Raw genomic sequence first — 23,585 nt, 5'->3', positions numbered from 1 at the left:
CTCTTGCGCTGCTTTCAATGTCCCGACTGTCTCTCCTCTTGCGCTGTTTTCACTCTCCCGGCTGTCTCTCCTCTCGCGTTGTTTTCACTGTCCCGGCTGTCTCTCCTCAAGCGCTGTTTTCAATGTCCCGACTGTTTCTCCTCTCGCGCTGTTTTCACTCCCCCGGCTGTCTCTCCTCTCGCGCTGCTTTCAATGTCCCGACTGTCTCTCCTCTCGCGCTGTTTTCACTCTCCCGGTTGTCTCTCCTCTTGCGCTGTTTTCACTCTCCCGACTGTCTCTCCTCTCGCGCTGTTTTCACTCCCCCGGCTGTCTCTCCTCTCGCGCTGCTTTCAATGTCCCGACTGTCTCTCCTCTTGCGCTGTTTTCACTCTCCCGGCTGTCTCTCCTCTCGCGCTGTTTTCACTCTCCCGGTTGTCTCTCCTCTTGCGCTGTTTTCAATGTCCCGACTGTTTCTCCTCTCGCGCTGTTTTCACTCTCCCGACTGTCTCTCCTCTCGCGCTGTTTTCATTGTCCCGGCTGTCTCTCCTCTCGCGCTGTTTTCACTCTCCCGGCTGTCTCTCCTCTCGCGCTGTTTTCAATGTCCCGACTGTTTCTCCTCTCGCGCTGTTTTCACTCTCCCGGCTGTCTCTCCTTTCACGCTGTTTTCACTCCCCCGGCTATCTCTCCTCTCGTGCTGTTTTCAATCTCCCGGTTGTCTCTCCTCTCGCGCTGTTTTCACTCTCCCGGTTGTCTCTCATCTCGCGCTGTTTTCAATGTCCCGACTGTTTCTCCTCTCGCACTGTTTTCACTCTCCCGGCTGTCTCTCCTCTCGCGTTGTTTTCACCCTCCCGACTGTCTCTCCTCTCGTGCTGTTTTCACGCTCCCGGCTGTCTCTCCTCTCACGCTGTTTTCACTCTCCCGACTGTCTCTCCTCTCGCGTTGTTTTCACTCTCCCGGCTGTGTCTCCTCTCGCGCTGTTTTCACTCGCCCGGCTGTCTCTCCTCTCGCGTTGTTTTCACTCCCCCGGCTGTCTCTCCTCTCACGCTGTTTTCACTCCCCCGACTGTCTCTCCTCTCGCGCTGTTTTCACTCCCCCGGCTGTCTCTCCTCCCGCGCTGTTTTCACTCTCCCGGCTGTCTCTCCTCTCGAGCTGTTTTCACTCTCCCGACTGTCTCTCCTCTCGCGCTGTTTTCACTCTCCCGACTGTCTCTCCTCTCGCGCTGTTTTCACTCTCCCGGCTGTCTCTCCTCTCGCGCTGTTTTCACTCTCCCGGCTGTCTCTCCCCTTGCACTGTTTTCACTCTCCCGGCTGTCTCTCCCCTTGCACTGTTTTCACTGTCCCGACTGTCTCTCCTCTCACGCTGTTTTCACTCTCCCGACTGTCTCTCCTCTCGCGCTGTTTTCACTGTCCCGGCTGTCTCTCCTCTCGCGCTGTTTTCACTCTCCCGACTGTCTCTCCTCTCGCGCTGTTTTCACTCTCCCGGCTGTCTCTCCTCTCGCGCTGTTTTCACTCTCCCGACTATCTCTCCTCTTGCGCTGATTTCACTCTCCCGGCTGTCTCTCCTCTCGCGCTGTTTTCACTCTCCCGACTGTCTCTCCTCTCGCGCTGTTTTCACTCTCCTGACTGTCTCTCCTCTCGCGCTGTTTTCACTCTCCCGACTGTCTCGCCTCTCGCGCTGCTTTCAATGTCCCGACTGTCTCTCCTCTCGCGCTGTTTACACTCTCCCGGCTGTCTCTCCTCTCGCGTTGTTTTCACCCTCCCGACTGTCTCTCCTCTCGCGCTGTTTTCACGCTCCCGGCTGTCTCTCCTCTCGCGCTGTTTTCACTCTCCCGACTGTCTCTCCTCTCGCGTTGTTTTCACTCTCCCGGCTGTGTCTCCTCTCGCGCTGTTTTCACTGTCCCGGCTGTCTCTCCTCTCGCGCTGTTTTCACTCTCCCGACTGTCTCTCCTCTCGCGCTGTTTTCACTCTCCCGGCTGTCTCTCCTCTCGCGCTGTTTTCACTCTCCCGGTTGTATCTCCTCTCGCGCTGTTTTCAATGTCCCGACTGTTTCTCCTCTCGCGCTGTTTTCACTCTCCCGACTGTCTCTCCTCTCGCGCTGTTTTCATTGTCCCGGCTGTCTCTCCTCTCGCGCTGTTTTCACTCTCCCGGCTGTCTCTCCTCTCGCGCTGTTTTCAATGTCCCGACTGTTTCTCCTCTCGCGCTGTTCTCACTCTCCCGGCTGTCTCTCCTCTCACGCTGTTTTCACTCCCCCGGCTATCTCTCCTCTCGTGCTGTTTTCAATCTCCCGGTTGTCTCTCCTCTCGCGCTGTTTTCACTCTCCCGGTTGTCTCTCATCTCGCGCTGTTTTCAATGTCCCGACTGTTTCTCCTCTCGCACTGTTTTCACTCTCCCGGCTGTCTCTCCTCTCGCGTTGTTTTCACCCTCCCGACTGTCTCTCCTCTCGCGCTGTTTTCACGCTCCCGGCTGTCTCTCCTCTCACGCTGTTTTCACTCTCCCGACTGTCTCTCCTCTCGCGTTGTTTTCACTCTCCCGGCTGTGTCTCCTCTCGCGCTGTTTTCACTGTCCCGGCTGTCTCTCCTCTCCGCTGTTTTCACTCTCCCGACTGTCTCTCCTCTCGCGCTGTTTTCACTCTCCCGACTGTCTCTCCTCTCGCACTGTTTTCACTCGCCCGGCTGTCTCTCCTCTCGCGTTGTTTTCACTCCCCCGGCTGTCTCTCCTCTCGCGCTGTTTTCACTCCCCCGACTGTCTCTCCTCTCGCGCTGTTTTCACTCCCCCGGCTGTCTCTCCTCCCGCGCTGTTTTCACTCTCCCGGCTGTCTCTCCTCTCGAGCTGTTTTCACTCTCCCGACTGTCTCTCCTCTCGCGCTGTTTTCACTCTCCTGACTGTCTCTCCTCTCGCGCTGTTTTCACTCTCCCGGCTGTCTCTCCTCTCGCGCTGTTTTCACTCTCCCGGCTGTCTCTCCCCTTGCACTGTTTTCACTCTCCCGGCTGTCTCTCCCCTTGCACTGTTTTCACTGTCCCGACTGTCTCTCCTCTCACGCTGTTTTCACTCTCCCGACTGTCTCTCCTCTCGCGTTGTTTTCACTCTCCCGGCTGTCTCTCCTCTCGCGCTGTTTTCACTCTCCCGGCTGTCTCTCCTCTCGCGCTGTTTTCACTCTCCCGACTGTCTCTCCTCTCGCGCTGTTTTCACTCTCCCGGCTGTCTGTCCTCTCGCGCTGTTTTCACTCTCCCGGCTGTCTCTCCTCTCGCGCTGTTTTCACTCTCCCGGCTGTCTCTCCTCTCGCGCTGTTTTCACTCTCCCGGCTGTCTCTCCTCTCGCGTTGTTTTCGCTCTCCCGACTGTCTCTCCTCTCGCGCTGTTTTCACTCTCCCGGCTGTCTCTCCTCTCGCGCTGTTTTCACTCTCCCGACTGTCTCTCCTCTCGCGCTGTTTTCACTCTCCTGACTGTTTCTCCTCTCGCGCTGTTTTCACTCTCCCGACTGTCTCGCCTCTCGCGCTGCTTTCAATGTCCCGACTGTCTCTCCTCTCGCGCTGTTTACACTCTCCCGGCTGTCTCTCCTCTCGCGTTGTTTTCACCCTCCCGACTGTCTCTCCTCTCGCGCTGTTTTCACGCTCCCGGCTGTCTCTCCTCTCGCGTTGTTTTCACCCTCCCGACTGTCTCTCCTCTCGCGCTGTTTTCACTCTCCCGACTGTCTCTCCTCTTGCGCTGTTTTCACGCTCCCGGCTGTCTCTCCTCTCGCGCTGTTTTCACTCTCCCGGCTGTCTCTCCTCTCGCGTTGTTTTCACCCTCCCGACTGTCTCTCCTCTCGCGCTGCTTTCAATGTCCTGACTGTCTCTCCTCTTGCGCTGTTTTCACTCTCCCGGCTGTCTCTCCTCTCGCGTTGTTTTCACTGTCCCGGCTGTCTCTCCTCAAGCGCTGTTTTCAATGTCCCGACTGTTTCTCCTCTCGCGCTGTTTTCACTCCCCCGGCTGTCTCTCCTCTCGCGCTGCTTTCAATGTCCCGACTGTCTCTCCTCTCGCGCTGTTTTCACTCTCCCGGTTGTCTCTCCTCTTGCGCTGTTTTCACTCTCCCGACTGTCTCTCCTCTCGCGCTGTTTTCACTCCCCCGGCTGTCTCTCCTCTCGCGCTGCTTTCAATGTCCCGACTGTCTCTCCTCTTGCGCTGTTTTCACTCTCCCGGCTGTCTCTCCTCTCGCGCTGTTTTCACTCTCCCGGTTGTCTCTCCTCTTGCGCTGTTTTCACTCTCCCGACTGTCTCTCCTCTCGCGCTGTTTTCACTCTCCCGACTGTCTCTCCTCTCGGTTTTCACTCCCCCGACTGTCTCTCCTCTCGCGCTGTTTTCACTCTCCCGACTGTCTCTCCTCTCGCGCTGTTTTCACTCTCCCTACTGTCTCTCCTCTCGCGCTGTTTTCACTCCCCGGCTGTCTCGCCTCTCGCGCTGCTTGCAATGTACCGACTGTCTCTCCTCTCGCGCTGTTTTCACTCTCCCGATGTCTCTCCTCTCGCGCTGTTTTCACTCTCCCGACTGTCTCGCCTCTTGCGCTGCTTTCAATGTCCCGACTGTCTCTCCTCTTGCGCTGTTTTCACTCTCCCGGCTGTCTCTCCTCTCGCGTTGTTTTCACTGTCCCGGCTGTCTCTCCTCAAGCGCTGTTTTCAATGTCCCGACTGTTTCTCCTCTCGCGCTGTTTTCACTCCCCCGGCTGTCTCTCCTCTCGCGCTGCTTTCAATGTCCCGACTGTCTCTCCTCTCGCGCTGTTTTCACTCTCCCGGTTGTCTCTCCTCTTGCGCTGTTTTCACTCTCCCGACTGTCTCTCCTCTCGCGCTGTTTTCACTCCCCCGGCTGTCTCTCCTCTCGCGCTGCTTTCAATGTCCCGACTGTCTCTCCTCTTGCGCTGTTTTCACTCTCCCGGCTGTCTCTCCTCTCGCGCTGTTTTCACTCTCCCGGTTGTCTCTCCTCTTGCGCTGTTTTCACTCTCCCGACTGTCTCTCCTCTCGCGCTGTTTTCACTCCCCCGGCTGTCTCTCCTCTCGCGCTGCTTTCAATGTCCCGACTGTCTCTCCTCTCGCGCTGTTTTCACTACCCCGGCTGTCTCTCCTCTTGCGCTGTTTTCACTCTCCCGACTGTCTCTCCTCTCGCGCTGTTTTCACTCCCCCGGCTGTCTCTCCTCTCGCGCTGCTTTCAATGTCCCGACTGTCTCTCCTCTTGCGCTGTTTTCACTCTCCCGACTGTCTCTCCTCTTGCGCTGTTTTCACTCTCCCGACTGTCTCTCCTCTCGCGCTGTTTTCACTCTCCCGACTGTCTCTCCTCTCGCGCTGTTTTCACTCTCCCGACTGTCTCTCCTCTAGCGCTGTTTTCACTCTCCCGACTGTCTCTCCTCTCGCGCTGTTTTCACTCTCCCGACTGTCTCTCCTCTCGGTTTTCACTCCCCCGACTGTCTCTCCTCTCGCGCTGTTTTCACTCTCCCGACTGTCTCTCCTCTCGCGCTGTTTTCACTCTCCCTACTGTCTCTCCTCTCGCGCTGTTTTCACTCCCCGGCTGTCTCGCCTCTCGCGCTGCTTGCAATGTACCGACTGTCTCTCCTCTCGCGCTGTTTTCACTCTCCCGATGTCTCTCCTCTCGCGCTGTTTTCACTCTCCCGACTGTCTCGCCTCTTGCGCTGCTTTCAATGTCCCGACTGTTTCTCCTCTCGCGCTGTTTTCACTCTCCCGACTGTCTCGCCTCTTGCGCTGCTTTCAATGTCCCGACTGTTTCTCCTCTCACGCTGTTTTCACTCTCCCGACTGTCTCTCCTCTCGCGTTGTTTTCACTCTCCCGGCTGTCTCTCCTCTCGCGCTGCTTTCAATGTCCCGACTGTCTCTCCTCTCGCGCTGTTTTCACTCTCCCGGCTGTCTCTCCTCTCGCGTTGTTTTCACCCTCCCGACTGTCTCTCCTCTCGCGCTGTTTTCAATGTCCTGACTGTCTCTCCTCTCGCGCTGCTTTCAATGTCCCGACTGTCTCTCCTCTTGCGCTGTTTTCACTCTCCCGGCTGTCTCTCCTCTCGCGTTGTTTTCACTGTCCCGGCTGTCTCTCCTCTCGCGCTGTTTTCATTGTCCCGGCTGTCTCTCCTCTCGCGCTGTTTTCACTCTCCCGGCTGTCTCCCCTCTCGCGTTGTTTTCACTCTCCCGGCTGTCTCTCCTCTCGCGCTGCTTTCAATGTCCCGACTGTCTCTCCTCTCGCGCTGTTTTCACTCTCCCGGTTGTCTCTCCTCTCGCGCTGTTTTCACTCCACCAACTGTCTTTCCTCTCGTGCTGTTTTCACTGTCCCGGCTGTCTCTCCTCTCGCGCTGTTTCACTCTCCCGACTGTCTCACCTCTCACGCTGATTTCACTCTCCCGACTGTCTCTCCTCTCGCTGTTTTCACTCTCCCGGCTGTCTCTCCTCTCGCGCTGTTTTCACTCTCCCGGCAGTCTCTCCTCTCGCGCTGTTTTCACTCTCCCGGCTGTCTCTCCTCTCGCGCTGTTTTCACTCTCCCGACTGTCTCTCCTCTCGCGCTGTTTTCGCTCTCCCGACTGTCTCACCTCTCGCGCTGATTTCACTCTCCCGACTGTCTCTCCTCTCGCGCTGTTTTCACTCCCCCAACTGTCTGTCCTCTCGCGCTGATTTCACTCTCCCGACTGTCTCTCCTCTCGAGCTGTTTTCACTCTCCCGGCTGTCACTCTCCCGCTGTTTTCACTCCCCCGACTGTCTCTCCTCTCGCGCTGTTTTCAATGTCCCGACTGTCTCTCCTCTCGCCTTGTTTTCACTCTCCCGGCTGACTCTCCTCTCGCGCTGTTTTCACTCTCCCGGCTGTCTCTCCTCTTGCGCTGTTTTCACTCCCCCGATTGTCTCTCCTCTCGCGCTGTTTTCATTCTCCCGGCTGACTCTCCTCTCGCGCTGTTTTCACTCCACCGACTGTCTCTCCTCTTGCGCTGTTTTCACTCCCCCGACTGTCTCTCCTGTCACGCTATTTTCACTCTCTCGACTGTCTCTCCTCTCGCGTTGTTTTCACTCCCCCGACTGTCTCTCCTCTTGCGCTGTTTTCACTCTCCCGACTGTCTCTCCTCTCGCGCTGTTTTCACTCTCCCCGCTGTCTCTCCTCTCGCGCTGTTTTCACTCTCCCGGCCGTCTCTCCTCTCGCGCTGTTTTCACTCCCCCGACTGTCTCTCCTCTCGCGCTGTTTTCACTCCCCCGACTGTCTCGCCTCTCGCGCTGTTTTCACTCCCCCGACTGTCTCTCCTCTCACTCTGTTTTCACTCCTCCGACTGTCTCTCCTCTCGCGCTGTTTTCACTCCCCCGACTGTCTCTCCTCTCGCGCTGTTTTCAATGACTTTAGCTGTTCGTGACCACTGATGCCACAGGTCTGTGACACAATAATTGAACCCACTTGATATATTTCTCACACCAACCCAAAGCCTCGCAACGTATACACCAGATAATTCCACTTAACTTATTCAAAAGCCTTCTCTGCACATAAAGAAATCGCCAGCCCATCCAGTGGCACTTCTGAAAAATGTGTATCATATTCAGCAACCTTCTAATATTGTTACTAGAAAATCTTATCAACCCAGTCTGATCCTCCCGCACGATATCCTGCAGCCTTCTTGCCAAAACCTTAAATAACAGTTTCAGGTCAACATTTAGAAGAGAAATTGGCCTAGAAGAAACGCATTCCTCTTTGCCCGCCTTCACAATGAAATTCAATGAAATGAAAATCGCTTATTTACAAGTAGGCTTCAAATGAATTTATTGTGAAAAGCCCCTAGTCGCCACACTCCGGCGCGTGTTCGGGGAGGCAAGGAGACATTAGCTTCATGAAGAGCTGGTGGCAACAGCCCTGATTCAAAAGAGTAACAATACAGATCCACCAACAGTCCAACAACAAATCCTTAAACTCCCTGCAAAACACACGCCCAAAGCCATCGATCCCGGCGCTTCACCCAGCTGAAGCTTGTTCACAGCTTTTGACACCTCCTCCTTAGAAAGAGGAGCATTAAGAGCCCTGCATTGGCTTTCCAAGGCCTCTGCTAGCTCCAGGGAAGAGAAAAATTGCTCCACACCTGCCAACAGGTTATCAGATTGCTCCGACTTGTATAATCCGGTTTAGAATTCCCTAAAAGTCCTGTTCATCTTCACTGTCTTCATTTTTTTAAAAAAATTATTTTTATTAAGGTTTTGCAGAACTTTTCATAATAAAACAGTAGTAACAATAATAACGAAACAAACTAGGGTGAACATTAACATAGTGCAAAAAGAGAATATACAATAACAATTAAATAGACATTACCCCACGCGACTCGGTCTTCCTACACCATCCCAATGAAGCACTCCCCCCCCCCCCCCCCCCCCCCCCCCCCCCCCACCCCTACGGATTGCTGCTGCTGCTGACATTTTAATTTTCCCCGAGAAAGTCGATGAACGGCTGCCAGCTCCGAGAGAACCCTAGCGTAGACCCTCTTAAGGCAAACTTTATTTCCTCGAGGCTGAGGAACCCAGCCATGTTGTTAACCCAAGTCTCTACACTTGGGGGCTTCGAGTCCCTCCACATTAATAAAATACGTCTCCGGGCTACTAGGGAGGCAAAGGCCAAGACATCGGCCTCTTTCGCCCCCTGAACTCCCAGGTCTTCTGAAACTCCAAAGATCGCTATCTCTGGTCTCGGCACCACCCATGTGTTAAGCACCTTGGACATTGCCCTCGCGAACCCTTGCCAGAACTGTCTAAGCTCCGGGCATGCCCAAAACATGTGGACATGGTTTGCAGGGCTGCCCTTGCACCTCATACAACTGTCTTCTACCCCAAAAAACTTGCTCAATCTCGCTGCCGTCATGTGTGCCCGGTGGACCACCTTAAATTGAATTAGACTGAGCCTGGCACATGATGAGGCGGAATTAACCCTGCCCAGGACCTCTGCCCACAGACCCGCTTCCAACTCCTCACCGAGCTCCTCCTCCCACTTGCCCTTGAGCTCCTCCACTGTGTCGTGTTGGATGTTCTGATGTACAAACGATCCAACACGGCTGGAGATGGTGTAGCTCAATTTTATTTACTACTTAACTATAACAGCACACTGCTAACTTGGGTACGTGCATTACCAGCTAATCTGTGGACCCTGTCCTATTACTATCTGGGTGAGGCACTCAGCACATGGTGAATGTCTGAGTGGCAGGCTCTGAGCTCGGTGCTCTGAGCTGGCTGCTGCTGGAATGAGCGGGAACTGTCGTGTACCCTGTTTTTATAGTGCGTGTGCTCTCACTGGTGATTGACTGCGATGTTATGTGTGTGCTGGTTGGTCCTACTGCATGTCCATCAGTGTGTGTTTGATTGCACCATGATATGCTGATCTAAATATCATGACACACCGGGGTTTCCTCCGCCTCCTATAGCTCCTAGTAGATATCCGACACGTTCCCCTCCTCCTCCCAGGTGCCGGAGACCACCCTGTCCTGTAACCTCAGTGGCAGCAGCGTCGGAAAGGCCACTGCCTGTTTTTTCAGGAAGGCTCGTACTTGCAGATATTTAAAGGCGTTTCCTGGTGGCAGATTAAATTTGTCCTCTAGCGCCTTCAAACTGGGAAAGCTTCCGTCTATGAACAGATATCCCATCCTTCTGCTGCCTGCCCACTGCCAGCTCTGGAACCCACCATCCATCCTACCCGGGACAAACCTGTGGTTGTTACATATCAGGGTCCAGACCGATGCTCCCTCCACCTTCATGTACCTCCTCCACTGTCACCAGATCCGCAGTGTTGCCACCACCACCGGACTTGTGGAGTAACAGGTCGGCGAGAACGGCAAAGGATCCGTTATCAAAGCTCCCAGACTAGAACCTTTACATGACGCCGCCTCAGCTGCTCCGACAACGTGCCCCCCCCCCCCCCGCCCCCCCCCCCCCAATCGCACACTTCCTAATCATAGCTATATTGGCCGCCCAGTAGTAGTTTCGAAAGTTCGACCTGTACTTTCACTACAGACTTCTGTATCTCCTGCCCGATGGAAGAAGTTGGAAGAGTTAGTAAGCAGGGTGGGAGGGGTCTTTGATTATGCTGCCCGCTTTCCCAAGAACATAGAACATAGAACATAGAAAATACAGCACAGAACAGGCCCTTCGGCCCACGATGTTGTGCCGAACCTTTGTCCTAGATTAATCATAGATTATCATTGAATTTACAGTGCAGAAGGAGGCCATTCGGCCCCCTGAGTCTGCACCGGCTCTTGGAAAGAGCACCCCACCCAAACTCAACACCTCCACCCAACACCAAGGGCAATTTTGGACACTAAGGGCAATTTATCATGGCCAATCCACCTACCCTGCACATCTTTGGACTGTGGGAGGAAACCGGAGCACCCGGAGGAAACCCACGCAGACACGGGGAGGACGTGCAGACACCGCACAGACAGTGACCCAAGCCGGAATCGAACCTGGGACCCTGGAGCTGTGAAGCAATTGTGCTATCCACAATGCTACCGTGCTGCCCTTAAAAACAAATAAATCTACACTATATCATTTTACCGTAACAAATAAATCTACACTATATCATTTTACCGTAACAAATAAATCTACACTATATCATTTTACCGTAACAAATAAATCTACACTATATCATTTTACCCAAGGCAGCGGGAGGTGTAGATGGAGTCAATGGATGGGAGGCGGGTTCGTGTGATGGACTGGGCGGTGTTCACGATTTTCTGAAGTTTCTTGCGGTCTTGGGCCGAGCAGTTGCCATACCAGGCTGTGATGCAGCCCGATAGGATGCTTTCTATGGCGCATCTGTAAAAATTGTAAGACTCAATGTAGACATGCCAAATTTCCTTAGTTTCCTGAGGAAGTATAGGCGCTGTTGTGCTTTCTTGGTGGTAGCGTCGAAGTGGGGTGCACATCACCAAAAATCTGTCCTGGTCCACCCACGTCGATGCTACCACCAAGAAAGCACAACAGCGCCTATACTTCCTCAGGAAACTAAGGAAATTCGGCATGTCCACATTAACCCTTACCAACTTTTACAGATGCACCATAGAAAGCATCCTATCTGGCTGCATCACAGCCTGGTACGGCAACTGCTCGGCCCAGGACCGCAAGAAACTTCAGAGAGTCGTGAACACCGCCCAGTCCATCACACGAACCTGCCTCCCATCCATTGACTCCATCTACACCTCCCGCTGCCTGGGGAAAGCGGGCAGCATAATCAAAGATCCCTCCCACCCGGCCTACTCATTCTTCCAACTTCTTCCATCGGGCAGGAGATACAGAAGTCTGAGAACACGCACGAACAGACTCAAAAACAGCTTCTTCCCTACTGTCACCAGACTCCTAAATGACCCTCTTATGGACTGATTTCATTAACACTACACCCTGTATGCTTCATCCGATGCCAGTGTTTATGTAGTTACATTGTATATGTTGTGTTGCCCTATTATGTATTTTCTTTTATTCCCTTTTCTTCCCATGCACTTAATGATCTGTTGAGCTGCTCGCAGAAAAATACTTTTCACTGTACCTCGGTACACGTGACAATAAATAAATCCAATCCAACCAAGACAGATTGTTGGTGATGTGCACACATAGGAATTTGAAGCTGTCAAACATTTCCACCTCGGCCCCGTTGATGCTGACAGGGGTGTGCCCAGGACTTTGCTTCCTGAAGCCAATGACCAGCTCTTTAGTTTTGCTGGCATTGAGGGATAGATTGTTGTCGTTACACAGTATAAATGTTGATGAAGACAAGGGGTAACTCCTCTGCTCTTCTTCAAATCAATGCCATCAAATATTGAACCGGAGTGTGGGAAGGGTCACCAGCAACTCTTCATCTGAAATCCATTACAGCATTTCCTCATTGCTGCACTTACATGTTAGCCTAGATCATGTTCTCTCTAAATTGGGCTTTGAAACCAGAACCTCCTTCTCTGGCAAGGCGACCAACACTGAGCAAAGGCTGATCTCATCTTCGACCTGGAAACTTTCAAATATTGGAATGATTAAGCCACTTCTTTGTGCATTTTGCTGCTTCTCTGCTTCACTCTCAATGCAGATAACAAACATCCAGTTACTTTATTTTCCTCTTAATTTTTGACTAATTGAAATGTTTATGCTCCATATTGATTTAATTGAAAGCAATTAGGTGCATAAAATGTCAGTCATTTACATGAAACTGGGTTAATTTAAAGTTAATTTAATTCATTCTAAAATCTGTCAATTTAATTAAGACTTCTTTTTGCCAGTTATTTAATCCCAATTGCAGTTCACAGATGAGAAATTTGAGTGCTCTTGAGGAATGTGTCATGCCTGTTGTTGACAGCATGTAGATGCTTTTTCTCTTCATTTAATCTCTCTCTTTTTATCTACAGTCCTTCAGAATGACCAATGACAGGTACTTTGGGCGAATCAATCTATGCTCTCTTTAATCAAGAGTGGTTTTTGTACTAATCTCACTAATGAGCGGTGCCATCACAGTGAAAAGCATAATAGCCTTGATGTTCCTGATTGATGCACATGGAATGTTTTTAACACTATACTAACCCCCGTTTGGATTATAGAACCTTCCTACAATGTACCAGCACTAAAGTTTGCAAAATAATACCAGGGCTTAAATGTTTATAATGTTGTGTTATATACATTTCCTCCAACTTCATAATCAGTTTAGGGACAACATAGTCAAGAAGATTAAACAATATGCATTGTTCCAAATACGAAAATAAGCTGATAAACTCTGTTGTGTTCTCCCTGCTACATTGCTCCGGCAATCTTGCCTGAATATGAGAACATAGCTACAGAAAATAGGAGCAGGGGTCGTTCATTCGCCCCTTCGAGTCTGCCCTGTCACTCAATATGATCATGGCTGATCCTCTATCTCAACCCATACTCCCACACTCTCCCCATATTCCTTGATGCCTTTAGAATCTAGAAATCTATCTTTTACCTTCTTTAATATATTCAGTGACTTGGCCTCCACAGTCTCCTGTGGTAAAGAATTCCAGAGGTTCATCGCCCTCTGAGTGAAGAGGTTTCTCCTCCTCTCGGTCCTAAATAACCTACCCTGTATCCTGAGACTGTGACCCCTTGTTCTAGAACCCCCCCCCCCCAGCCAGAGGAAACAACAGCCCTGAATCAGGTCTATCCATCGCTGTCAGAATTTTATACGTTTCAATCAGATCCCCTTTCATTTTTCAAAACTCCAGTAACACAGACCCAGTTGACCTAATCTCTCCTCATACGACAATCCTGCCGTCCCAAGAATCAGTCTGGTGAACCTTCTCTGCACTCCCTATGTGGTAAGTATCTCCTTTCTTAGGTAAGGAAACCAGGGGGGGGCGGCACGGTGGCGCAGTGGTTAGCACTGCTGCCTACGGCGCTGAGGACCTGGGTTCGATCCCGGCCCTGGGTCACTGTCCGTGTGAAGTTTGCACATTCTCCGCGTATCTATGTGGGTCTCGTCCCCACAACTCAAAGATGTGCAGGTTAAGTGGATTGGCCGCTCTAAATTGCCCTTTAATTGGTAAAAAATATAATTGGGTAAATTTATTTAAAAAAAGGTAAGGAGACCAAAACCTCGTGTTCGTAGGTGTTTGCCAAAGGTGTGATTACACTCTTAAGGTGTAATTACACTCTTACAAACCCTCAAACCTTTATTGAAGGTATTGAATTTGGAGGTTACTATTTAGAAGTTGACTTTATTAGTACCTTGATTCATGCACAATGACTCTTGTCCTGGTAATGCCGGGACCTCTAATATATATATATTTTTATTCATGGGATTTGGGCATCACTGGTTAGACCAGCATTTATTGCCCATCCCTGAGGGCATTTAAGAGTCAACTACATTGCTGTGGGTCTGGAATCACATATAGGTCAGACCAGTTTTTCCCTAAAGGGCATCAGCGAACCAGGTGGGATTTTACGACAATCAATATTGGTTTCATGGTCACCTTTAGACTTTTAATTCCAGATTTTTTAATTGAATTCAAATTTCACCCTCTGCCATGGCAGGATTCGAACCTGGGTCCCCAGAGATGATGCTGGGTCTCTGGATTACTAGTCCAGCGACAATACCACCACGCCACTGCCTCCCCAGAGCTGATATGGAGGCTCTGTTACACATACGAACATACTAATGAATCAGGAGCAGGAGTAGTCCACTTGGCCCCTCGAGCCTGCTCTGCTATTCGATAAGATCATGACTGATCTGATCGTAACTTCAACCCCACATTTCTGCCACCCCGATAATCTTTAATCCCCTCTTAATCAAGGACCTATCTAGCTCTGCCATTAAAGTACTCAAACGTGGGTGGAGGGGGAGGGATTTTTTCTCATCGAGGTCGCAATTCCTGAATTTCCCAAGCCCTCACCGGTGAAGTAACAAAGTTCCCAACCAGGGAGGGTCGGAACCTCATTTAAATATACTGGCCGCAATTTAATGCCCAATAAGCAGGGTCCCGTTTTGGGCGCTGTCAAACAGGACTCAAAAGGAATGCCTCGGCAAGGGTACACTTACCTCACTTCTTGCACAGACGAGCTCAGCTCAGCTCACCAGTGCACCATATTTAAAAGCCACCCTGATTTCTTGACCCCTTCGGAATCCCCACCGCAGCCTCCAAACCTCACCCCCAATGCCCCAACCTACCTCTTAGGGGCCTTGAGCCCCTCACCCCACCTCTTAAGGGCAAGGCACCCCCGGACCCAATCCCAAGAAACCTAGCACCCGGGCATGTTGGCACTGCCAGCTTGGCACCCTGGAGTGCCCCTGCCAGTTTCACCATGCCAAGGTGCCTGGGTGCCAGCAGGAGTGCCAGAGTACCACCCTGCCCAGAGCCTAACAACCCAGGGGCCTCCGATGTCCTGGGAGAACCATCAAGTGGTTGTGTGCCCAGTGCTAAACGGCGCCCTGGTGATGTCTCCCAGGCGTGGGCATTCGTTCTCTAATGGCTCATTTAAATATGTATATCTGGATCTCGCGCAGTGAGGGCGAGATGCAGATCGCAGCGCCTCGCGAGATCTTGTTAGATCTCGTGAGGCGTTCCGAGTGTCGCAAATCTCACGAGAGGCCTCTCGTGAGATTTAACAGCCACATGTCAGCGCCAACCTGTGCCAGGAGGCAGTGCGGGGTAGCCTCTCCCATGTGTTTTGGGGAGGGCTGATGCCTGTGAAAGGTAGAGTGGCCTCGACTGCGGCGATGGGAGAGGGAGAGCACTGGTGCCTGTGAAGGGGGGGGGATTTTGCAATTGTGGTGGGGAGGGTTGCCCTGATGTTGGCAAGCTGGGGGTGGTGGAGAGCCCCTGATGCTTGTGAGGGGGGTCCTCCGTGTCCGTGCGGAAGGTTGGCGGCTGGGGGTCTTTGCTTTCTGTGCAGCTCAGTGTGTCCATTAAAGATGGTGCCCCGATCTCGAAGGAGCTGGCCTTGCTGGCTCTATCAGGCACCGGCCCGCCAGACTGATGGTGTAAACCCCGTCCACTCCTTTTCCTTCAGAGTCCCTGAAAATTTGGACTAAAAGCTCAGAATGTGCAGCTGGAGAGCCAGACAGCGATTTTCAGTCAAAGCCTGACACTCCCCGCCCAAGGACCCTGCTTCCTTTTGAGGAAGAGAGTTCAAGAGACACACGACCCTCAGAGAAAACAATTCTCCTCATCTTTGTCGACCGCTTATTTTTAAACTGTAACCTCTAGTTCTAGATCTCCGACAAGAGGAGACATCCTCTCCACATCCACCCTGTCATCCCTCAGGTTCTTAAATGTTTTGATTAAATTGCCTCTTACTCTTCTAAACTCTAGTGATTACAAATTTAACCTCTCCAACCTTGCCTCGTAAGACAACACGCCCATTCCTGGTATTAGTCCAGCAAACTTCTGAACTGCCTCTAACACAATTACATCGTTCCTAAAATAAGGAGACCAGTACTCCAGGTGTGCTTGTTGTGTTGCATGCTCTGGATCCGTGGAACACATACAGGTCACCAACACTTGAAATAGTGCAACACTATTTTGTTGAATTATTAACTGTTGTAACATACTCTGACTGTGGGTTAACACGATATTAACTTTAACTAAAGACCTTTGCCTTGTCCTAACCAGTCGATGCACTCAGCACATGGTGAATGTCTGTGCTGCAGGCTGTGAGTTCTGTCCTCCTAGCTAGCTGCAACTCGAATGAGCGGGAACTCTGATGCCCCCTGTCTTTATAGTGCGTGTGCTCTAACTGGTGATTGGCTGCGGTGTTGTGTGTGTTGATTGGTCCCACTGTGTGTCCATCAGTGTGTGTCTGCACCATGATATACTGGTGTATATTATGACATCCCCCTTTTATAAAAGAATGTACCTGTGTGGCAATAAATAGTGTATGGTGAGAATGTTCCTAACTACGTGTGGGGTGCGAAGACATATTTACAGGACTATGTGCATGAGAACTAAGCTATTTACATGGGAAGGTGCCAGGTGCAGAAAAACAGTATGCAACAAGAATAACGAGATGAACACTATATACAAACCATGTAAACGATCAAACGGAAGAACAAAACAAATCAGAAAGTCCATAAGTCCACAAAGTTCACAAATTAAGTCTCTGAGGTGGGCGACAAATTCTGGTTGACCGCCTCAAGGGTGGGTCGGGAGCCGCCGGTTCAGGAGCGGGCTGGACTGCGTCAGAGTGAGGAGGATGCAGAGTGACCGGAGTCTCTGCATAGTCCGTGGCAGGGTCAGCAGGAGGGTGAGGTGACAGTGGAGGATCACGTAGCGAGCGCGGAACGAGACGAAGGGCGCATCGATTGCGGCGTAGAATGGAGCCATCCGGTAGACGAACCAGGAACGAGCGGGGGGCCACCTGCCGAAGGACCACAGCGGTTGCAGACCAGCCGCCATCGGAAGATAGATGCAGACGTTGTCATCTGGAGCCAGAGCAGGGAGATCAGCTGCACGGGCGTCATGAGCCGCCTTGTGCTGTGCACGAGACAGTTGTATCCGTCGAAGGACTGGAACGCGGTCGAGGTCTGGGACATGAATGGACGGCACCGTCGTCCTCAGGGTGCGACCCATGAGCAACTGGGCTGGCGACAGGCCAGTGGACAGTGGGGCAGAGCGATAGGCCAGCAAGGTGAGGTAGAAACGGACCCAGCATCGGCAGCCTTGCAGAGGAGCCGTTTGACTACGTGGACGCCCTTCTCCGCTTTGCCATTGGATTGGGGGTACAGGGGACTGGATGTCACATGTGCAGAATTGTACCGCCTGGCAAAGTTGGACCATTCCTGGCTTGCAAAGCAGGGCCCATTGTCCGACATAACCGTGAGTGGGATGCCGTGTCGAGCAAAGGTGTCCTTATAGGCACGGATGACTGCAGACGATGTGATGTCATGCAACCATATCACCTCCGGGTAATTTGAAAAGTAGTGCACAATCAGGACATAGTCTCTACCCAGCGCGTGGAACACGTCGATGCCCACCTTGGTCCAAGGTGACGTGACCAACTCATGGAGCTGCAGGGTCTCACGTGGTTGGGCCGGCTGGAAGCGCTGACAAGTGGGGCAATTGAGCACTGTGTTGGCTATGTCGTCATTAATGCCGGGCCAGTACACTGCCTCTCGGGCCCGTCGGCGGCACTTTTCCACGCCAAGATAGCCCTCGTGTAGCTGTTCCAGGACAAGCTAGCGCATGCTATGCGGGATGACAATGCGGTCAAGTTTCAGAAGAACCCCGTCTACTACCGCCAGATCATCTCTGACGTTATAGAACTGAGGGCATTGGCCCTTGAGCCACCCGTCTGTTAGGTGGCGCATTACATGCTGTAGCAAAGGGTCAGCCGCTGTCTCGCGGCGAATTTGGATGAGGCGTTCATCCGTGGCAGATAGATTGGAGGCCACGAAGGCCACATGGGCGTCAACCTGGCAGACGAATCCCGCTGGGTCTCACGGAGTGTTGACTGCCCTGGTTGGAGCGTCGGCAATGATGAGGTCTTTGCCTGGGGTGTATGCCAGCTGGAAGACGTATCGCCGGAGCTTGAGAAGAATACGCTGGAGGTGAGGCGTCATGTCGTTCAAGTCTTTCTGTATTATATTGACCAACGGGCGATGGTCGGTCTCGACGGTGAATTGAGGAAGTCCGTACACATAATCGTGAAACTTGACCACACCGGTCAGAAGGTCCAGGCACTCCTTTTCTATCTGCGCGTTGGGGTCATGGCGCGTGACGCATATGCAACGGGGGCCCATGATGAGGCCTCATCGCGTTGCAGGAGCACTGCCCCAATGCCGGATTGGCTGGCATCACTCAAAATTTTGGTCTCTTTTGCTGGATCAAAGAAAGCCAAGACCGGGGCCGTGGTGAGTTTGGTTTTGAGTTCTCTCCATTCGTGCTCGTGGGCAGGGAGCCATTTCTTCCTGACCAGGTTCCTGAGAGCTGTGGTATGAGAGGTGAGTTGAGGGATGAACTTCCCTAAAAAGTTGGCCATGCCCAGAAATCGGAGGACCGATTTCTTGTCCTCTGGCGTTTTCATGGCTGTGATAGCAGCCACCTTGTCCGCATCCAGCCGCACACCCAACTGGGAGATGTGGTCCCCGAGGAACCTGAGTTCCGTCTGGCCAAAAGAGCATTTGGCCCTGTTGAGGCGTAGGCCCTGCTCACGTATGCGTTTGAACACGCGAAGGAGGCGACTGACATGCTCCTGCAGGGCGGTGGACCAAATGACTATGTCGTCGACATAGACCCGAACACCTTCAATGCCTTCCATCATTTGTTCCATGATCCTATGGAACATTTCTGAAGCAGATATGATCCTAAACGGCATCCTGTTGTAACAATATCTGCCAAAGGGGGTATTGAATGTACACAGTTTCCTGCTGGATTTGCCAGAATCCTTTTGAGGCGTCGAGTTTGGTGAAGAGCTTGGCGCGAGCCATCTCGCATGTGATCTCTTCGCGCTTGGGAATTGGATGATGCTCCCTCATGATATTGCAATTTAGATCCTTGGGATCAATGCAAATTCTCAATTCGCCGGAAGGCTTTTTCACACATACCATGGAACTGACCAAGTCGGTTGGTTCGGTGACTCTGGAGATCACTCTTTGGTCCTGGAGGCCCTGCAGCTGCTGCCTGAGGCAGTCCTTAAGGGGTGCTGGGACCCTGCGAGGTGCGTGCACCACAGGTGTGGTATTCTGTTTCAATAAGATCTTGTAGGTATATATGAGCGTGCCCATGCTTTCGAAGATGTCGTGGTGCTGGTCGATGATGGCGTCGAGTTGCGCCCTGAAGTCAATGTCCTGAAAGGCAGATGTGTCATCAGGAGAGAGAGAGTGAACTCTCTGAACTAGGTTCAACAGCTTGCATGCCTGCGCGCCAAGCAGGGAGGCTTTCGAGGAGCCCACGATTTCAAAAGGAAGGATGGCTTTGCGTGACCTGTGCATCACTTCAGGTTGGCATGAGCCGCTGGCAGCAATGACATTGCCAGTGTAATCCAATAGCTGGCAGGCTGATGAAAGGATGGCTGGTTTGACATGAAGGATTTGGAAGTCAGACCGCGCAATGAGATTGGCGGAGGCACCAGTGTCCAGGCAGAATCGTATTTGGGACTGGTTGACCGTCAGGCACACCACTCATCGTCTGGATCGATGCTGTATACCGACAGCAGCTGGTGTCTTTGCTTCGGGGACAGCCTGTTTTTTGTCACAACACCGACTCGAAAAGGCGGCTTCGGGTCCTCGGTGTCACTGCTGTGTGGGAGTTCCGCATCGGACTCGGTGACCGTGGGTTGAATTGCCCGGACATTCCTGCGAGGCTGGCTGAAGCGATATGAATTGGCAGGCTGAGCTGCTCGGCAGGAGGCAGCATAGTGGCCAAGTCTGCCACATCTTAGGCATTGTCGAGATTTGGCAGGGCATTGCCATTTTAAATGGGCGGAGCCACAGTTGCCGCACGTCGTGACGTCAGCACATTCGCTGCGCCACCGCGCATGCGCGGTGCGGTCATGCGTGGTGCGCGCCTGCGCATTACGTTCTTCGACGTCGCCGCCCCCTCGTTTGGTGCGCACAAGCGCGGTAGTCCGTGAAAAGCGCGCAAAATGGCCGCCCTCATCCAGGCTGAGGCCCTGGAGTTGCTCAATCGCTTGGACCCGTTCTGCCTCATGGGGACCTTGCCGCGCCGTTTCAGCAGCTTGGATGTGGGAATACCGACTCGTGGCGTTTTTTGTGTAAGTCACAGGTCTCAATGGCGGTCGCTAGGGTGAGCTGCTTCACTTTGAGGAGCTGCTGTCGTAGGGGGTCCGACTGAACACCGAAAACGATCTGGTCGCGTATCGTGGAGTCGGAGGTGGGCCCGTAGCTGCAAGACTGCGCAAGGATGCGGAGGTGGGTGAGAAAGGATTGGAAAGGTTCATCCTTACCCTGCAAACGCTGTTGGAACACGTAGCGCTCGAAACTTTCATTCACCTCTATGCTGCAGTGAGTGTCAAACTTGAGGAGGACCGTCTTGAACTTTGTTTTATCTTCATCATCCGCAAAGGTGAGAGAATTGAAAATGTGGATGGCACGTTCCCCGGCCGTGGATAGGAAGAGAGCCATCTTCCTGGTGTCCGAGGCATCTTCCCGGTCTGTGGCTTCAAGGTGGAGCTGGAAGCGCTATTTGAATATCTTCCAGTTGGCCCCTAGGTTACCGGTGATGCGGAGCGGCAGCGGCGGGCGGATGTTGTCCATGTTGCAGGATGACGGAATTCTGGCGGAAGGCAGATCACTTGCAGGTAGGTCTAAGAAGTGCTAATATCCCTCAACTCCTGGTATCATGTTTTGTTGGGTGCTCTGGATCCGTGGAACACATACATGTCACCAACACTTGAAATAGTGCAACACTATATTATTGAATCATTAACTGTTGTAACATACTCTGACTGTGGGTTAATACGATACTAGCTTTAACTAAAGACCTTTGCCTTGTCCTAACCAGTTGATGCACTCAGCACATGGTGGATGTCTGTGTTGCAGGCTGTGAGTTCTGACCTCCTAGCTAACTACAGCTCGAATGAGCAGGAACTCTGATGCCCCCTGTCTTTATAGTGCATGTGTTCTAACTGGTGATTGGCTGCGGTGTTGTGTGTGTTGATTGGTCCCACTGTGTGTCCATCAGTGTGTGTCTGCACCATGATATACTGGTGTATATTATGACAGTGCTGTCACCAGTGCCCTGTACAACTGAATCATAAGGCAGAATTCTCCACAGATCGGGAATGGGTTCGGCACTTGGTGGCAGACCGGTCTCCGGTCCCGCCCGCCTTACTGGCCATACTGGCCTTCCCTCCCCACGTCAGCGGGAACATGCAAACAGTGCCAGGGTGGCACTGCCAACGTGCCAAAGTGGCAGTGCCAACGTGCCAGGCTGACAGTGCCATGGTGCCCGGGTGGCAGCGGGATTGCCAGGGTACCACCCTGCCGAGAACCTGACCTCCCAGGTGCCTTGATGGCCTGGGAGACCTCCCCCCAGTGCCATTACACCTGGTCCACATAGCAAAGTGTCCCATGCGAGGGCATTCGTTCCCGGGCCTCGGGAAAATTGGGTGCGGACATATTTAAATGAGCCTAATATCTCATTTAAATTTGTAAATTTGGATTTGGCCCAGCAAGTGTGAGATCCAGATCGCGAGGTCCCGAGCATCGCAAATTTCATCAGAGGCCTCGTCGCATCACCGAGTCGGGCATGACGAGGCCGTTCGATCGTGGCCCATGTTGACTACACCCAATTACCTTGTATTTATCAAAGTGCCCTGTTATAACATCTTTAATCATGGAATCTGACATTTTCCCCATGACAGATTAACCAGCCTGTAATTTCTTGCTTTCTGTCTCTCTTCCTTTTTGAGTCAAGTCTGGCCCATGTGATTATCATAAATGCTTCTACTAACAAAAGGAATCCATAGCTTGCTAGCTTCATGCTGACCCATAAATTAGAAGGTCACGAGATGAACCCTTCTTTATTCTTTCATCCTGAGAGCTTTTAAAGTTTTTTAATTTCACCATGCATTGTTTCTTTAAAAAATAGTTTCAAAGTCTAGTGTCAACTGCTCATGACACGGCCAAACAGGTTGATAATCAACTTGCTAATTCTTCCATCACACCCATGGCAGGCAGGAAATGCAGGAGAATGTCCTGGCCAGCTGTATTGATGCAGAGTGGCGCCCCTTTGGTTGTAACCATTTGTCTCTCTAACACAGAGAGACATGCCAAGGGTCCCTTGCAGAGAATGGCTATATACAGATGGACAGACCCTTCCTGAAAAGACTACTCTGCCTTGTGGATCACTCTTGTATGAAGAGGAATCTCCTGATTTAGTTGTAAAGTCCTGTGTCCCACTGTCTCACTCTCTGCTGAAAGCTTCTCAGGAAATGACTAATATTCCATCCCCAACAATTGATTATTTTGGGAAGGGATGTCAGGATGTCTCCTACCAGCCTAATCGTCTGAATTGTATCTCCAGAAATTTTACAAGGCTCCTCAGTTTTTATCTAAATGAGTTACTTTATCCTGATCTGTAAAGTTTTACTTGTGGCAGGTACTCTGAAGATAAATTCTTTTCATAATCTACCGCGGATAAATCAGTACCGCTGATAAAGTGAAGTTCCATGTAAACTGCCTAATTGATCTTGTTATATTCTTATTTGCAGCCTAATGATATCTGTATTTGAAGTATTTTGGACACGCAGGGTGGTCCTACTTTATTCACATTGCCTTGGTTGTCAAATTCTTTCTGCAAAAAACAATGCTGCCTGTTTTTCAGTATTACTCTTTTGCTATTAGCTCATTTGGCTAGACAGTCGGTCCGTGTTGCGGAGCGAGGTCAGCAGCCCGGGTTCAATTTCCGTACCAGCTGAGGTTATTCATGAAGGCCCCGCCTTCTCAACCTTGCCCCTCGCCCTGAGGTGTGGTGATCCTCAGGTTAAACCACCACCAGTCAGCTCTCCCCCTCAAAAGGGGAAAGCAGCCTATGGTCATCTGGGAGTATGGCAACTTTACCTTACCTTACTATTAGAGCAAATTAAGGACATTAGCAGACTGGTGACGCATATCGTTAATGTATGTGTGCTGCTCCACAGAGCTCTGGGCTGTGTTAAAAGCAAATTACTGTGGATGCTGGAATCTGAAACAAAAGCAGAAATTTCTGGAAAATCTCAGCAGGTCTAGCAGCATCTATGGAGAGAGAGGCGAGCTAACGTTTTGAATCTGGATAACTCCTCACCAAAGCTGGGCTACGCGTCTGCTGCTGCCAGCAGAACTCCGCACACTTTTTCGTCTTGGCAAGGGTGTGACGGGGCACTCCCCCGAGGTCGAAATATTCGGAAGGGCAAAGAACTGGCGTTGCTCATACACCTCAATGTGATGGATTCAAGAACGCACCAGGCAGAGGCCTGATTATTGTCTTTGTCCCTGTAGTCAGTAAATAAGATGAGATATTGAGGCGCTGGAAAGGTGGAGAAGTAATTTACATTGTAACCTGGTCCATTCCGTTTTCCAAATAAAGAAGAGTTTTTCTATGAATCATTTTTTTTTTTAAATCTTGCTTTGCTTTCAGTGCTTGCTGTTAATAACTAATTTATTCAAATTGTTCATAAGGAATTAGAATAACTGATAAATCAATATAT

The 23,585-nt window shown here is 51.6% G+C and overlaps 1 protein-coding gene across 1 annotated transcript in view; it reads left to right on the top strand.

The window, feature by feature from the left end:
* LOC140429234 (uncharacterized) overlaps positions 1-23,585 on the top strand; it is a 188,588-nt gene that overhangs the window by 97,004 nt on the left and 67,999 nt on the right. The window contains exon 5 of the mRNA XM_072515986.1: positions 12,335-12,357. Coding sequence (XP_072372087.1) covers positions 12,335-12,357 — 23 coding nt within the window. The remainder of the gene's footprint in view (positions 1-12,334; positions 12,358-23,585) is intronic.

This window comes from Scyliorhinus torazame, chromosome 9 (genome assembly GCF_047496885.1).
Source record: "Scyliorhinus torazame isolate Kashiwa2021f chromosome 9, sScyTor2.1, whole genome shotgun sequence".
Taxonomy (NCBI): domain Eukaryota; kingdom Metazoa; phylum Chordata; class Chondrichthyes; order Carcharhiniformes; family Scyliorhinidae; genus Scyliorhinus; species Scyliorhinus torazame.
Note: the sequence above shows the minus strand (reverse complement) of the source record. Positions and strands in the feature narration are given on the sequence as shown.